Genomic DNA, 15,936 nt, shown 5'->3' with positions numbered 1-15,936 from the left:
GCAGCCCAGCTCCAGGTTGAGCTGTTGTTCAGCATCTTAGCTGTGGAGGGCAGTGTCACTGGCCCTCATATGTGGGATCCGAACCGGGCCCTCTGGTGTCCCAAGCCAGCTCTTAAGCAACGTGCCACTCAGCCGGCCCAAGGCAGGGAGTTTTATACTGTTTAAAGAACGGGTAGAATTAAATTTTAGAAAGTAGCTGTATTTGTTTCTCATTTTTATCTAGATTTTATCTTTTGCCTTTTCATAACCCTTCAGCTGATTTAATCTTTTCTTGAAGTGGAATTAAAACACACACACTGTTTGGCCAACAGTTAAATTAACTTCCAAAATCAGTTTTTAAAAGGGGCATGGAGGATAAGTTCAACTATTTTATGAGCTGGTTACAGAAATGTTTACTTTTTTATATACTGTATTTACATCAGGAAGAGGAAATGAAATGCATGGTACATGGTGTTTAGTCAAGAAAATAAATTCTTCTATGACAAGGAGATTATCTGGTAAGATGGAAAGTGAGTTTGGAGAAAAGGTGATAAAGGTCAATTTATCTCTCTGTGCCTAGGGATGTCCTTCCTGAGATCCGTGCTATCTGCATCGAGGAGATTGGGTCTTGGATGCAAAGCTATAGTACCTCTTTCCTGACTGACAGCTATTTAAAATATATTGGCTGGACCCTGCACGATAAGGTGAGAGTTGAGTCAGTCTCTTTTCCGCTATTCCCCTCATCCTCTTCCCTGCCCTAGGACACTTCAGCTTTTCCTGGTTCTGCCATTTAGGTGTTTTACTAGTGATCCGTGATCAACCCATGAAGACACTGAACCTCAAAACTTCCCTAGTATTGAGGAGCGTAGGATAAGGTGAAAGAGAGAAAGACCTGTCCAGGAAATAAAACATCGCTAAACCAGAGTAGAGAGGAGGAAGACTTTCCCAATAAAGAAGCCAGGCTGTTATTGATGGGTTGGTAATACAGGTGCTAGGGTGGTAACCAGAGGATTCTTTTCCTCATGATTGCTAAATTCTGCTGTGATCCTTTTTTTTTTTTAAGTAAGAAGACAGCTCTTCATTGTCTCTGCGGTGTCTCAGAATCCTCAGTATAAGGGGACACCTAGGCCCAGAAAGAGTCATCTGAGAGGGCAATATGGAGACCTAGTGAGGGTGAGCAGAGAAGTAGTTACACTTTCATTTTCCTCAACAGCATCGAGAAGTCCGTCTGAAGTGCCTGAAGGCTCTCAAAGGGCTGTACAGCAACCGGGACTTGACTGCACGCCTGGAGCTCTTTACCAACCGCTTTAAGGTAAAATTGGGACTGTCCTGCTCTTGATTCTTGCTTGTGGCTCCTCTTTCCCCACCTTTGCATTTCTATTGCTCTTATATATCTGTAGCTATCCCAGCATCTGCTTCTACACCCTCTCTTTAGGAGTCTTGTAGATTCTAGGAGAACATAATTTTGGGCATAGATACAATGAGGTTTTGATAAATGTTCTCCTTTCTGCAGGACCGGATGGTTTCCATGGTCATGGACCGGGAGTACGATGTGGCAGTGGAGGCCGTCAGGTTGCTAACACTTATCCTTAAGTGAGTCCTGGGAAGTGGGGGTGCAAGTATCTCAGACTTTTAACTTTCCAGTATTAGACAAACCCTTCCAAGAGTCCTATCCCTCCACCTAGCATAAGCTGACTCTTCCTTATGTACCGGTTGAAAAACAGAGGTCATTCGTGAGTTGCAAGACCTCCAGGGGGAAATTTCCCATCTTCTCTAACCCTCCATCTCCTCTGTCTTCCACTGTTCATTTAAAAGTTATTTGTGAGTTAATCCTTGTTGTTTTTGCCTCTTTTTGTTTCTAGCCTTAGTAGTGCTAGAAGACTACACTCATATCTACCTGCTCTTTCTCTTTTTCTCTTGGCAGGAACATGGAAGGGGTGCTGACAGATGCAGACTGTGAGAGTATCTACCCTGTTGTGTATGCCTCTAACCGAGCCCTGGCCTCTGCTGCAGGGGAATTTCTGTACTGGAAGTGAGTGGGGCTCCTTTCATTTGTTCCTTTAACAGCACCCTCTGTTGTTTTCTCTTCCTCATCTGCTGCTGCTTTTTCCAAGAACTCCCCACACCTATTAAAACCTATTAAAGTCTCTCTTAGGGTCTCCTTTCCCCTCTCATCTCTTTAGGGCTTTCTTGAGCTCTGTACCTCTTGTTCCTTTATAACTCTTCTTAGATTCTTTCTTCCCTCTATGGTGATGATGCCATTCCTTATTTTCTCCTGTGCCCTTTCCTCATGTCCATTCTACCAGGCTCTTCTACCCTGAGTGTGAGGCAAGAACGCTGGGTGGGAGAGAGCAACACCGAAGTCCACGTGCCCAGAGGACTTTCATTCACCTTCTGCTGTCCTTTTTTGTGGAGAGTGAGGTGACGTATAAGAAGGAGCTATTAGACTGTTGTGCGTAAAACCTGCAGGAAGAGAAAGATGGGAGCTGGCACTACAGGAAGAAGAGACATGTTTTATCGCTAGCCACTTTCTAGAGCCTTTTAATGTGACTTCAGTAACTTAACGTGTACCTCCTTCCACAGCTCCATGACCATGCTGCTTACTTAATAGACAGCCTGTGGGACTGTGCAGGGTCTCAGCTGAAGGACTGGGAGAGTCTGACAAGCTTGCTGCTGGAAAAGGACCAGAGTGCGTGTCACATGGTAGCCAGAGGAGGGGACCTTTCACCTCCTACTAGGAAACCAGGAGAGATTCCTTTCCTATCTTGTAAAAGAAAGAGGTGTAATGGGCAGTGGGGAGGCAAGGATGAGGGAGGACTTGGAGCTGGAGGGTGGCTAATCTGTGATTCTGTGTTTTCATTCTCCTGCCAACCCAGACCTGGGAGATGTGCAGGAGAGCACACTGATAGAAATCCTTGTGTCCAGTGTCCGGCAAGCTTCAGAGGGCCACCCCCCTGTGGGGCGGGTCACTGGGAGGAAGGTATGGCATGAGGGGTGTGTTGGATTGATTGGCAATATTAAATCCAGACAGGTATTATCCATCCTCTTGGGTTAGGGGGCCCCTTCCTCTGCGCTGCAAAGAATTCCATCTCAAGAAAAAAAGAAATCTGAAGGGGGCTCCTGAATTCTTTTTTCCTTCCTGAGCAGATAAGATTGTGGGGAGGAAGGATACACACACACGCCCTCTGGGCCCAGTGTTTCTCCACACTTCAAATGACTCTAATTCCAGGGTTTAACCGCTAAAGAACGTAAGATCCAAGCAGATGACAAGGTGAAGCTGACAGAGCACCTCATCCCCCTGCTACCACAGCTCCTGGCCAAGGTAAAGCTGCCCCACTGTTCAGCTTCTGGGAGTGAGAGGGTGAAAGAAAATGGTCTCCAATGAGGAATAGAAGTAGGAATTAGCAACATGTTAACTAATAAGTCAGTCTTCCTCTCAATCACCACAGTTCTCAGCTGATGCAGAGAAGGTTGCTCCCCTGCTCCAGCTTCTCAACTACTTTGACCTTAACATCTACTGCACCAGGCGCTTGGAAAAGGTAAGGAGGGAGGAAGATATATTTCCTCTACCTTGCTGCTTCCCTGCTAGGGCCAAAGGTTCTACTGCCAGTATTTGGTTCTTCTCAAGAACCTGGGTTTCAGAAAAACCAGTAAGTCTTTTCTTTCTTGGTATCTTACCCTTGAAGTTTAATGCTTTCAACCCTATTTTTTCTTTTTTTTTAATAATTTTTTATTTTTTAATTATAATTGACATACAACATTGTACTAGTTTTAGCCGTACAACATAGTGATTAGAAAATTTATATAACTTATGAAGTAATCATCCCAATAAGTCTAGTACCCATCTGACACCATACATAGTTATTACAATATTATTGCCTGTGTTCCTTATGCTGTACTTTACATCCCCATGACTGTTTTGTAACTACCAATTTAGACTTCTTAATCCCTTCACCTTTTTCACCCAATTCCCTAACCCACCTCCCATCTAGCAACTATCAAAATGTTCCTTGTATCTATGAGTTAGTTTCTGTTTTGTTTGTTCATTTATTTTGTTTTTTAGTTTCCACATTATTAGTGAAATCATATAGTATTTGTCTTTCTTTGACTTATTTCACATAACATAATACCCTCTAGTTCCATCCATGTTGTCACAAGTGCCAAGACTTCATTCTTTTTTATGGCTGAATAATATTCCATTGTATATAGATACCACTTCTTTTTCCATTCATCTGGTGATGGACACTTAGGTTGCTTCTATATATTGGCTGTTGTAATGCTGCAGTGGAGATATGGATTTACAGTAAAACCTTGGATTGCTAATAACTTTATGAGTTTATGAGTGTTCTGCAAGATGAGCAAACATTTCTAATACATTTTAATGTGATAAATGAGCGATGTCTTGCAATACGAGTAGTTTGTTTCTGGAACGAATTATGCAAACCAAGGTATTACTGTATATATCTTTTTGAATTAGTGTTTTGGGTTTTTTCGGATAAATACCCAGAAATGGAGTATTTCTGGGTCCTTTGTCTCTTGTTGTTATCTTTGTTTTAAAATCTATTTTGTCTGGTATAATTATTGCTATTCCAGCTTTTTGTTGTTTCCATTTTCATGAAATATCTTTTTCCATCCCTCTATTTTCGTCTCTGTGTGTCTTTTGATCTGAAGTGAGTCTCTTTTAAGGATCTTGTAAGGGTCTTATTTTCTTATCCATTCAGCTACTGTATGTCTTTTCATTTTCATTTAACCCATTTACATTTAAAGTAATTGTTGATAGATATGTAGTTATTGCCATTTAATTATTCATATTTTTGATCATTTTTTTCTTCTTAGAGAAGTCCCTTTAACATTTCTTATAGTACTGGTTTGCTGGTGATGAACTCCTTTAGCTTTTTCTTGTCTGGGATCCACCCAATTTCTTATCTCCCTCAGCTGTACTCTCCTCCAGAAGAATTGTCTTCCTCACTTCCCCAACACTTGCTTCTTTTACCTTCTTTCTCTCAGCACCTGGAGCTGTTCTTGCAGCAGCTCCAGGAGGTAGTGGTGAAGCATGCAGATCCAGCAGTGCTCAAGGCTGGAGCTCATGCCCTCTACACGCTCTGTAATCCTGAGTTCACATTCTTCAGCCGGGTGGACTTTGCCCGCAGCCAACTGCTGGATCTGCTGACTGACCGCTTCCAGCAGGAACTTGAAGAGCTGCTGCAGGTAGGAACTGGGACTGAATGACAGGACACCCCAAACTCAGGTGGGAAAGGGCCACAGACCATGGATCTGGGGGTTCTTGGGAAAATCTCATTGTGGACCTTCTTCTTCAGTCGTCCTTCCTAGATGAGGATGAGGTGTATAGTCTGGCAGCCACTCTGAAGCGCCTATCTGCCTTCTACAAGTGAGCAGCTCACCTCCTACTTTCTCTTTGATTTCTGCTGGTATCTGTGGAGTTGATTCTTTTCCAGTGTAACATTTCCCTCTCCTTCCTCCCCCCTCAAGTGCTCATGACCTAACACGCTGGGAACTCTCTGAGCCATGCTACCGACTCCTCCGGAAGGCTGTGGACACAGGAGAGGTTCCTCACCAGGCAAGCGGACAAGTTGGAGATGTGGAGGCAGAGAGGCATTTTTAAGGGCCCTGTGTCCTAGGTGGCCATGGAATCCAGGCAACTCCAGTCCCAGGGATGTGGGGTAGACACAAGGGAGGAAGATCACGTGTGTGTCATCCCTCCATTCCACTCTTGGAAGGTGAACTGTACTTTCCCATTGCCTGAAAACAGTCATACTCTCTGGTTTCCTGAGAGTCAAGGATAATACTGAGGGATTCTGGGAGACTTAAGATAAATTCAGGAGAGGTGATGTTTTTACCTAGGATAAAATCCTGTGAAGATTGTCTGGAATCACCTCTTTTTCACCAGAAAAAGAATTGGAGCTCCCCTAATCTCATTTTCTCTCTTCTTCACTGCTTTTGTCTCTCTTCACTACTTTGTGTGTGCCTGCCTGCCTGTCTGTCCCTCTCTCTCTCTTCCTCTCCCTCCCTATCTGCCCCTTACTCTCCTGACACATCCCTCATTTTTGTAACATTTGGTTGTTACAGGTGATTGTGCCAGCCTTGACTGTTGTCTATTTTTCCATTCTCTGGACACTAACCCACCTTTCTGGACCAGGTGCTTCCCAGGTGAATATGGGTCTGAGAAGGGGGAATGGGAATGAAGGAGCTTGTGGCTTCATTCCTCCCCCTGAAACCACTGTCTCCACAGATGCAGCTGTTGAGTTTGAGGGGCAGAATGGTGGCCTTCTGTGAACTCTGCCAGAGCTGCCTCTCAGATGTGGTTCCTGAGATCCAGGAGCAGGTGAGCATTTACTCAAGTGGGACCAAGGAGATAAGTCTTTCCCCATGGTCTGAGGAATCCCCATTCTAAGGAGAAATTAGCTGTGTAATTTCTATGTTGGTCAATGTTCTGTCCTTTTAAGCATTCTTTTTCTTCCCCCAACAGGCTTTCACCTTATTAAGTGATCTACTTCTTATCTTCAGCCCTCAGATGATTGTAGGGGGCCACGATTTCCTTAGGCCTCTTGTCTTTCTTCCTGAAGCCTCTCTCCAGTCTGAGCTAGCCAGCTTCCTCATGGACCATGTCTTCACGCAGCCTGAAGAACTGGGCAGGGGTACAAGGACTCTATGCCAGGGGCTCAGGAAGGGTCTGGGGCTTTGGCCTGCCTTAGGCACTTAGGGCAGGGGGCCTAAATCTGTGATTCTGATATTTTCATCCTGCATTTGATATGAGCCAGGTCATTCCCAGGAGGACCATTTACAGATAGAGCGGCTGCACCAGCGGCGCCGCCTCCTGGCCGGGTTCTGCAAGCTGGTGCTTTACGGGGTGCTGGAGATGGAGGCAGCCTCAGATGTTTTCAAACACTATAATAAGGTACAGTGAGCCACCTAGTTTAGGACTGCAGACATTGTAGTACTACAGAAAGGAGGGGGGGCGGGGCGAGATGATGGTATCAAGGCTTAAAGGAGAAATAGGAGGGAAAGGGCAACACAAGTTTAGAGTAAAGGAACAAAGAAAAGAGATTCAGTAGTGAATAATTATGGAGAAAAAAAGCGTTAGGAGGAAAAAATTCATTGGAGGGGAAATATCTTATTCTTCCTGTCCAGAACAATTTTTTTTTCTGTGAACCCAGTCTATGGAATGGGGTAATGTAAGAAGGAAAAAAAGAATGGAAGAGGGGTCAATTTTCACAAGATACCTAGATGTGTACCTTGGTTTTTTCAACCCTCCATTGTATTGATTTCTGTTTGGTGAGCACCTACTATGTGCCAACACCATTCCAAGCACTAAGGACAGCAGTGAACAAAATAGACAAAAGTTCCTGCTTCATGGAGCTTCTGTTCTAGTGGGGCGAGACAAGTAGTGAAGGCTTCAATGCTGGGTGAGAGTGGGCACTGGCAGGCTTACTAATCTCCAAGAAATGGATTCAGGGCAGAGTTCCTTCCCTTATTTATTTGGCTGAACTCTGATTTATTTTGGGCTTCACACCTATTGGCTAGAGATGAGGTCTAGTCTGGGTTGTTTTATACTTAGATTCATGTTTCCCTACCTAAGTCACTTTTGGAAGGAGACATAATTAGGAATGTGTAAAAAGAAGCAAAACAGAAACAGTCTTTTCTTGTGATCAGACACTAACTTCTCCATTTCTTCTAACTCAGTTTTACAGTGACTATGGTGACATTATCAAGGAAACATTAACTAGAGCAAAGCAGATTGACCGAAGTCATTGTTCCCAAGTCCTGCTACTGAGCCTCAAACAGGTACTCCCTTCTGCCAAGAGTGCCACAAACCTAAGACATGCTCTCCCTGTAGTTTATAGATTCTCTGTTAACCCCTGACCATTTAGGATATGAGATCCTTAAGAGCAGGAACTTTATAATTTATTTTGACTGTGACTTTACATGGCAGTCTCCTTCATAGCTAGTAGACCCATAGAAAGTATTTTTTAACTTGACTGGGTAGTTTCTACCCCACCTTGATAGAAATTCAACTTACAAGCACTGACAGTAAAGTGATAGGGAATTCTTAATTTTTTTCTAACCTGTTCTCTCTCAGTCTCCTTTGGTTACTATAGACATTTTTATTTCTGATTACGGAGCAGAGGTGAAGGCTGTCTCTGCTGTAAGGGGTAGAGGAAGTGCCCTGGGAGGAAAGAAAGAGTAAAAGTAGCAGATGGCAATCCCAAACCCTTTAGAATTTCTAGGCAGAGAAGGGAATGCTCTACTTCTTTCTCTGTTTCCACCTCATTTCTCCCTCTCCCAAATATACTATGTCTCCTGGACACAGGTGTACACAGAACTGCTGCAGGAACAGGGGCCCCAGAGCCTGAATGAGCTTCCAGCTTTCAATGAGATTAGAGACCTGGCCCGGAGGTTTGCCTTGAGCTTTGGACCCCAGCAGCTACAGAACCGTGACCTTGTGGTCATGCTACATAAGTAAGGCAGTATTGGTTGGAAGTCATTGTACTTGAATTTTTTGGCTAAGCCAAAGGCTGCATACAGAGCTGGGAGTAAGGTCTTGGAGGGATGATAGCATGTTGAGAAGTAGCAGTCAGGTTAGCAGGTGGGTAGCTCTCTGGGAGACAAGCTGGGAACAGGGAGGGTTCACTTGGACAGCCCTGGGACTGAAGCGGGAAGGAACTATCTTCCTAAAATAATTCTGCTCAACCAAGGGAAGGCATCAAGTTCTCCTTGTCTGAGCTTCCTCCAGCTGGCTCCTCCGGGCAACCCCCCAACCTGGCATTCCTGGAGCTCCTTTCAGAGTTTTCCCCCCGACTCTTCCATCAGGATAAGCAGCTACTGTAAGTTGTGGGCAGGTGGATAAAGAAGTAGATTAGGGAAGAAGGGCATAGTGAGGGCCCACTGATCACGTCAGCCTCTTCATTCCACTCTTCCATTAGATTGTCCTATCTGGAAAGGTGCCTGCAGCCTGTCTCCCAGGCACCTGGCTATCCCTGGGGTCCAGTCACCACCTATTGCCACTCCCTCAGCCCTGTAGAGAACACAGCAGAGGCCAGCCCTCAGGGCTACCCCCACTCCAAGAAGAGGCGCATTGAAGGTAAAGTGCTGTGTATGTATGCTGTGTGTACACAAATATCAGGGTCCCCAGAACTACTTCCCTTATTACTTAGATAAGTAATAGAGCAGTAGTATATGGTCTTTTGCCTCCTTCAAACTTTTGCTTTTGGTTAAATAAAAATATTACCTTGAGCATCTACTATTATTACTTCATAGCTTTTTACCTTCAGGTCACTACCTGTCTTAAAAATTACCTAAGGTTTTTTCTTTAAACTGATTTTTCTATTTTATATAGTCTAATCTTAAGTGATAATATTGTAGAAATCACAAGTTTGATGTGTTAGTATGTTTTCTCTAGTGTACATTTAAAGATATTAGTCATTCCCCATTCTCCCCACACCCCCAACCCTTGGCGGGACCATTAATCTACTTCCTATCTCTCAATTTGCCTACTTTAAACGTTTCATAAAAATGGAATCATACAATCTGTGTCCTTGTGTGTCTGACTTCTTTCACTTAGCATAATGTTTTCAAGGTTCATCCATGCTTTAGCATATATCAGTACCTCATCTTTTTATGATTAAATAATATTCTGTAGTATGGATAGGACACATTTTATTTATCCATTCATCAGTTCATTGATATTTGGGCTGTTTCCACATTTTGACTGTCGTGCATAATGTTGCTATGGACATTCATGTACAAGGTTTTGCATGGACATATGTTTTCAATTCTCTTGATATATACTTAGGAGTGTATATCATATGGTAACTACGTGTTTAACTTTTTGAGAAATTACCAAACTTTTCCAAAGTGCTTACATCATTTTATAATCCCAATAGCAGTGTATAAGGACCCCAGTTTCTCTATGTGCTTGCCAATTTTTGTTATTGTCTGTCTGTATTTTATCCATATCCCAGTTGCTGTGAAGTGGTATCTCATTGTGGTTTAAATTTGCATTTCCCTAATAACTAATGATGTTGAGCCGCTTTCATGGGCTTATTGGCTATTCGTATGTCTTTTTTAGAGAAACGTCTATTCAAATCCTTTGCTCATTTTAAAATTGGGTTATTTGTTTTTTTATTGTTGAGTTGTAAGAGATCTTCATATATTCTAGATACAAGTCCCTTATCAGATATATGATATATGATATATAAAAAGTTTCTCCCATTCCATGGATTGTCTTTTCATTTTCCTGATGGTGTCCTTTGAAACACAAAAGTTATTAATTTTTATGAAATCCAGCTTATCTAGTTTTTCTTTTGTTGTTTGTGCTTTTGGTGTCTTATCTTCAGAAATCATTGCCTAATCCAAGGTCACAAAAATTTACACCTATATTTTCTTCTAAGAGTTTTCTAGTTTTAGCTCTTACAATTAGGTCTGTGATCCATTTTTGAGTTATTTGTGTATATGGTGTGAGGTAGAGTGTGACTTCTTTTCGATGTCTTCTATAGACCACCTAAAATTATCTCTTACACCCCCAGGAAACTTTGCTTTAATCAGTTAGCTAGTAAATATTTGGTACAGACCTACTATGTGCAAGATACCATGTTAAGTGTTTTAGAAACCATGAAGGATCCTCAAGCAGGTTACCATCTAATAGGAAAAAGAAAAAAATATTTATAGAAAAATCTGAATTATGAAGTCACCAGTAAATTATAACTTCTTTTTTTTTTTGAATGATAACTTCTTGAGGGTTTGAGAATTGACAGATGAATGCTAAAGAATACAGAGAAGGAAGTTATCAGTTTAAAGTTATCAGTTAAAGAAGGAACTTTAAGTTTAGTTGATCTATGAAGGCTTCCCCAAGAATATGGAATTTAAGCTGGAGCTTGAAAAATGGGCAAGATTTATATAAGCTGAACAAAGGAAGAATGAATATTACAGGCTAGCAGAATAGCATAAGCAAAACATAGGAAAGTATGTGTTAGCCAGAGCACATGGATGTATTGACTGATTTGCCTAAAACAGGATTTATAAAGGCAGGATGAAACTGAAAAGGTTGGTTCCATTGTTTATTCAACAGTTATTTATTGAGCACCATGTTCTGGGAATACAGTAGTGAACAAAAAAGACACTTTAAAGTGTCAGGTAGTGAAATGTGCTGTGGGGAAAAGCCAGGAAGAAGATGAGAAAATACTGGTGAGGTAGGGATTGCAGTCTTATAAACAGTGATCAGGGGAAAGCCTCACAGAGAGTGTGAATGTTGGGCAAAAACCTAAAGGAAGTGAGGGAGGGTGCCTGGTGTATATCAGAATAGTGTATCAGGGCTGGCTGAGTGGCACGTTGGTTAAGAGTTGGCTTGGGACACCAGCTCTGAGCAGCAGGGCCCTGGCTCGGACCCCATATGAGAGCCAGTGATGCTGCCCTCTCAAATCTTTAAAAAAAGAAAAAAAAAGAAAAAAAATAGCATATCAGAAGGGGCAACTAGTCCAAAGGTCGTGATGGGAGATATGCCTGGTATGTTCAAGAAACAGTGGAGAAGACCAATATAGTCGAATGGAGAGAGCATAGGCTATAAGACCAAAGAGGTCATAGGAATCCAGAACATATGAGGCAGAGTAAAGACTGGACTTTACTTGGAATGAAATGGGAAAACATTGGAGGATTTGAGCTGAGGAGTGACGAAATCTGCCTCTCCTTTTATTTATTTTTATTTATTTTTTAAAAGATTTTGGGGAATTGGGGAAGGAACAGCATTGGGGAAGGCGAACAGACAAGTTGCTGTCCTTTTTTGTTCTTCAGTCTAGTTGTGGAGGACGTCGCTTCACCCATGTTGGTATTATCATTGCGCTATTCCCGGGTGAGGCAGTCACTCACCAGCCATTGGACGGCTGCTCACGGCGGCCCACTACAGCCCTACTGTGTGCGGCATTCGCCATCGCCGGTGACTCATTGCAGCCCAGCTCCAGGTTGAGCTGTTGTTCACCATCTTAGCTGTAGAGAGCACAGCGTCACTGGCCCATGTGGGATCTGAACCAGCATCCCTGCTGCTCAGAGCTCGCGCTCCCAAGCGAACTCTTAACCAACAAGCCACTTGGTCGGCCCCCTCTGACTCTCCTTTTGAAAGCATCCTTTCTGGCTACTGTGTTGAGAGTTGACTAGAGGGAGATGGGTAGAAGCAAAGAAGCCAGTGAGGAGGCTGTGGTAGGCATCCAGACAAGAGAGACAGGACATAGACTGGGGGTAACGACAGAAGTGGTGAGAAGTGGCCAGTTCCTGGATAGATTTCCAGAAAGATATCACTAATAGGACTTTCTGACAAACTAGATGTGTGATGTCAGACAGAGGAATTGAAGATGACTAAGAATTTTGGCCTAACAATTGCAAGGATGGCATCGATAGCAACCGAGATGGGGAAGGATGTCAGTGAGATTAGGGCGATGGTATTAGCCGTGTTATTACAGGAAGAGATGTTGGACAGACAGCTGGGGATAGGAATCTGAAGTTCAGGGTAGAGGCAGAGGCTTCAGATAAACTTAGAAGTTGGCATTTAAAGGTATGAACACAAATGGTGAGGAAGCCAGTGAGGGTGGAGCAGAGGAGAGGCCCAGGGACTGAGCTCTTGGGCATTACACAGTTAGTAGGCTGGGAGATGAGAAGGACCTGCCTGGGAGCCAAGATTTCCTCTCTGGGGTTACATACAAGCTGAAGGGTGTGGGCCTTTCCTGTTGTCTGTAGCCCTCCTCTTAAACCAGTAGCAGCTCACTCTCTGGGTTTTGGGTTTCAGCTTATAAACATTGCCATGGGGAGGAAGGGTAATGGGGGTGTGAATATTTACGGTTGACAAATATTAATATCAATTTGACTCATGTTTTAAAATACTACAAGCTGGGTTTTCTGAGACAGTTTGGATTCTTTCTCCTCCTTTACCTCCTCGGATCTCTGCAAGAGAGAAATTCTTAACATTTTGAGTTTCGGGTCCTCCACTTACCCTTCATATCAGCACTATGCTGACACTGCAGTCATCTCATTTTTTTTCTAGCTTTTTGAAAATCCAGTCTTCCATCTTTCTGTTCCTCCCTACTCCTACTTCCATCCTAGCTTCAGGTTCCAAAACTCTATTGTGATTTTATGATTTTTCTCACTACAGAAGTCTTGAATGATTAGGACCTCAAATGTCTTCATTGACTAACTGAGACTTCTCAACCTTAGGGGAGTCCAACCCTCTCTGACATTCATGTCCAAATGTTACTGTTTATGTGTGAAAGCATATTTATATCTCTTTCCATCTTGTTTTCTAAGCTGTGTAGTAAGTTTTTTTTGGACAAGTCCTACATATAATTCTATAAGCCTTACTCTTAGTACATAGGGCTATACGTTAGAACCTAGGGCTATGCTCATTTTTTAGGCATAACATAATGCAGCCATTATAGGTTTTTTATCCCCTTCTTAACTTTCCCTAACCAAATCCTGAGCAGGTCTTGAAAAATTAAAACCATCTGCGGTGGTACATGGTCTACAGTTAACATGTGCATCTGCTTCTTTGCAGGCTCCTCCAGTCGGCACAGAGAAGACATCTCTTCATCCCAGGAGGAAAGCCTACAGCTGAACAGCCTCCCACCCGTACCCACCCTCACCTCCACAGCTGTGAAGAGTAGGCAGCCCCTGGGGGGGTTGGAAGAGATGGAAGAAGGCGGCGGCTCAGAATCAGAGTTTACCCAAGGGTGAGGGCCGAGCGGGGAGAGTCTGAGGGTCTGCTTTCCCAGTTTGGTGTCTTGCCATCTCCATCTTACTGTTTCTGTTCTGTTGTTCTCTCCTGCAGCACTCCCACATTCTTGGGTTCTTCTCCAGTACTTTTCCAGTTTTTTAGCTTTACTTTTTCTACACTCGGAGCTTTTCTCCCTTAAATGCTGGCCACCTTCTCCCCTCTTTTTACCCTTTAATTTTATTTACTGTCACTTATCCTACCTCGTTCCCAACAGCCAGCCCCTTTCAGGCACCCAGAAGTCAAGATTCTTGAGTCCACAGCATTTCCAGACTCCACTCAATCCTTCAGGTCCTGGTCTGGACAACCGGCTGACCCGGTGAGCTTTTCTCATCTTCTATCTTTACTTCAGATCTGTCACCCACGGTGAGGAGAATTCTCCCCTTATCCAATGCTTCTATGCCAGTGCTTTTTGGACTTGTTTTAATCACAGAACACTTCCTTCCAGTATAATGTGGAACCCTAGTATGTAAAACTGATATGTGTAGAACTGTTGATTAAAGCAGGAATGGAAACCAAGAGCCCTGCTCTATTTGCTTGCTGCTCACCCCTGTTCTCCTGGAGTGCCTCTGAGAAACTGTCAGGGGTCTCTAAAGAGCAGTTTGGAAACCTCTACTCTTTGCCACTGCCATCAGACTCAGCCTCATGGAAGAGGATGAAGAAGAGTTAGAAATTCAGAATGAGTCAGGTGAAGAATGGCAAGATCCAGACAAGGTGAGTGGGCCCAGCATTCCCTTCTCTATCTAGAACTAGAGGCAGACATGAGAAGAAGAAACTAGAGTGATTCTCCTCTATCAGTCCTAATGATGCCTTTGTCTCTGAAAGCTGCTTAGGACTTTTTGAAAGAATCAGAGTAGAGATGGGAGGTTTGTAAGTTGCTTTGCACTTTGCTAGAACTTTCCTTTTATTAAAGAAATAGGGTAAAGAAATTAAAAATACCGAAAAGGACTGGAGTGGCATTACCTCTCTCGACCCCCAAATAAGAATTGAAAAGAGTCCTAGAGCTAGATCTGGGGGGTCATCTAGCCTAGCCTTGTAGCCCATTCAGTAAGTCTCTTCATAATGCGCATGCACACACAGGCACATGGGGACCCTGCCTTCCCTCCTGTCTCCTAGAGGGCTGCCCCGGTCCCTGTTCCTCCACTTACTACATTTTCTACCCCAGCCTGACTGCTTCCCCAGGAAGAAATGCCAGTCTAGTAGGAAGAGCGTGGAATTTGAGTGAGGTGACCTGAGAGTCCTCAGTTCCACCTCTTTATCAGGTTAACTCCTGAACCACTCGCAACCTCCTCATTTTTGAAATGGAGCTTATACCCAAAATACCAAGTGAAGGCACCTTATAAACGGAAAAGGATTATGTGTCTGCTGCTGGTATTCTTCTGCTCCCTTCTCTGCTCTTTGAGGAGGGAGAAAGGACAGAATAAAGCAGGGGAATGAATGTCTTGTGCTCAGAAGGAAAAACCAGACAATGACATCTTCAGACTAGACACTAGAGAGCAAGGCCTCTATTAAAATACTGTAGTCTTTCCTAAAGTCCTCTCAGGAAAAATCCCATCCTCGGGTCCCAAACCTGCATGAATTTTAGGGGCTCAGTCAGCAGGTCAGAGGAGGCACTTCTTTGATGACTCTAAGAAGTCTAGGCCTGAACCTCCTGACCACCCTGCCTTTTCTAATCTGCCCTCCCGACTGCTTCAGGGACCTGCTGCAGGCCTCGCACTTGTTACTGTGAGACTGGAAGGGGAACTTTGTGACTGTTTGCCATGTGATGGGAGTCGGGGAGGACCTTTCTGACTTCAGACTCCATTTTCTCTAGCACTCTTCTCCAAGTGAGCCTGGGCTGGACCTCTTAGATACCGCAGAACTGAGCACTGAGGTGAGCATCCCCCAAACAGACTGTGGAAGGCAGGAGAAGAGGAGTTGTGTGTCCTTGGGAGATTCAGGCAGGTAACCCATGTATCTGTCAAATAGGTGGAAAGAAAGGCCACAGCCCATGGCCTGTGTGCTCAGCTGTGTCCAGAGCTTTAGGAGAAGCCCTGGGAAGAGGGCAGGAGGGAAATTAGAATAGTCATCTGGAGGACCTTGCAGTCATCTCTTTGCCTAAAAAATGAGCATAGCCCTAGGTTCTAACGTATAGCCCTATGTACTAAGAGTAAGGCTTATAGAATTATATGTAGGACTTGTCCAAAAAA

The 15,936-nt window shown here is 43.6% G+C and overlaps 1 protein-coding gene across 2 annotated transcripts in view; it reads left to right on the top strand.

Annotated features, from left to right (window-relative positions):
- The window catches only part of STAG3 (STAG3 cohesin complex component), a 41,831-nt gene that overhangs the window by 16,192 nt on the left and 9,703 nt on the right, over positions 1–15,936 (top strand). For both annotated transcript variants that reach the window (XM_019629879.1, XM_019629878.1), the window contains 24 exons: positions 560–683; positions 1,193–1,291; positions 1,493–1,572; positions 1,904–2,011; positions 2,286–2,400; positions 2,563–2,668; positions 2,856–2,959; positions 3,209–3,301; positions 3,429–3,518; positions 4,987–5,187; positions 5,298–5,368; positions 5,470–5,557; positions 6,067–6,147; positions 6,230–6,322; positions 6,467–6,635; positions 6,759–6,895; positions 7,681–7,782; positions 8,309–8,457; positions 8,694–8,822; positions 8,922–9,079; positions 13,532–13,706; positions 13,965–14,066; positions 14,383–14,461; positions 15,561–15,620. In XM_019629879.1, the coding sequence (XP_019485424.1) occupies positions 560–683; positions 1,193–1,291; positions 1,493–1,572; positions 1,904–2,011; positions 2,286–2,400; positions 2,563–2,668; positions 2,856–2,959; positions 3,209–3,301; positions 3,429–3,518; positions 4,987–5,187; positions 5,298–5,368; positions 5,470–5,557; positions 6,067–6,147; positions 6,230–6,322; positions 6,467–6,635; positions 6,759–6,895; positions 7,681–7,782; positions 8,309–8,457; positions 8,694–8,822; positions 8,922–9,079; positions 13,532–13,706; positions 13,965–14,066; positions 14,383–14,461; positions 15,561–15,620 (2,713 nt within the window). The remainder of the gene's footprint in view (positions 1–559; positions 684–1,192; positions 1,292–1,492; positions 1,573–1,903; positions 2,012–2,285; positions 2,401–2,562; positions 2,669–2,855; positions 2,960–3,208; positions 3,302–3,428; positions 3,519–4,986; positions 5,188–5,297; positions 5,369–5,469; positions 5,558–6,066; positions 6,148–6,229; positions 6,323–6,466; positions 6,636–6,758; positions 6,896–7,680; positions 7,783–8,308; positions 8,458–8,693; positions 8,823–8,921; positions 9,080–13,531; positions 13,707–13,964; positions 14,067–14,382; positions 14,462–15,560; positions 15,621–15,936) is intronic.

This window comes from Hipposideros armiger, unplaced genomic scaffold, assembly GCF_001890085.2.
Source record: "Hipposideros armiger isolate ML-2016 unplaced genomic scaffold, ASM189008v1 scaffold_875, whole genome shotgun sequence".
Lineage (NCBI taxonomy): Eukaryota > Metazoa > Chordata > Mammalia > Chiroptera > Hipposideridae > Hipposideros > Hipposideros armiger.
Note: the sequence above shows the minus strand (reverse complement) of the source record. Positions and strands in the feature narration are given on the sequence as shown.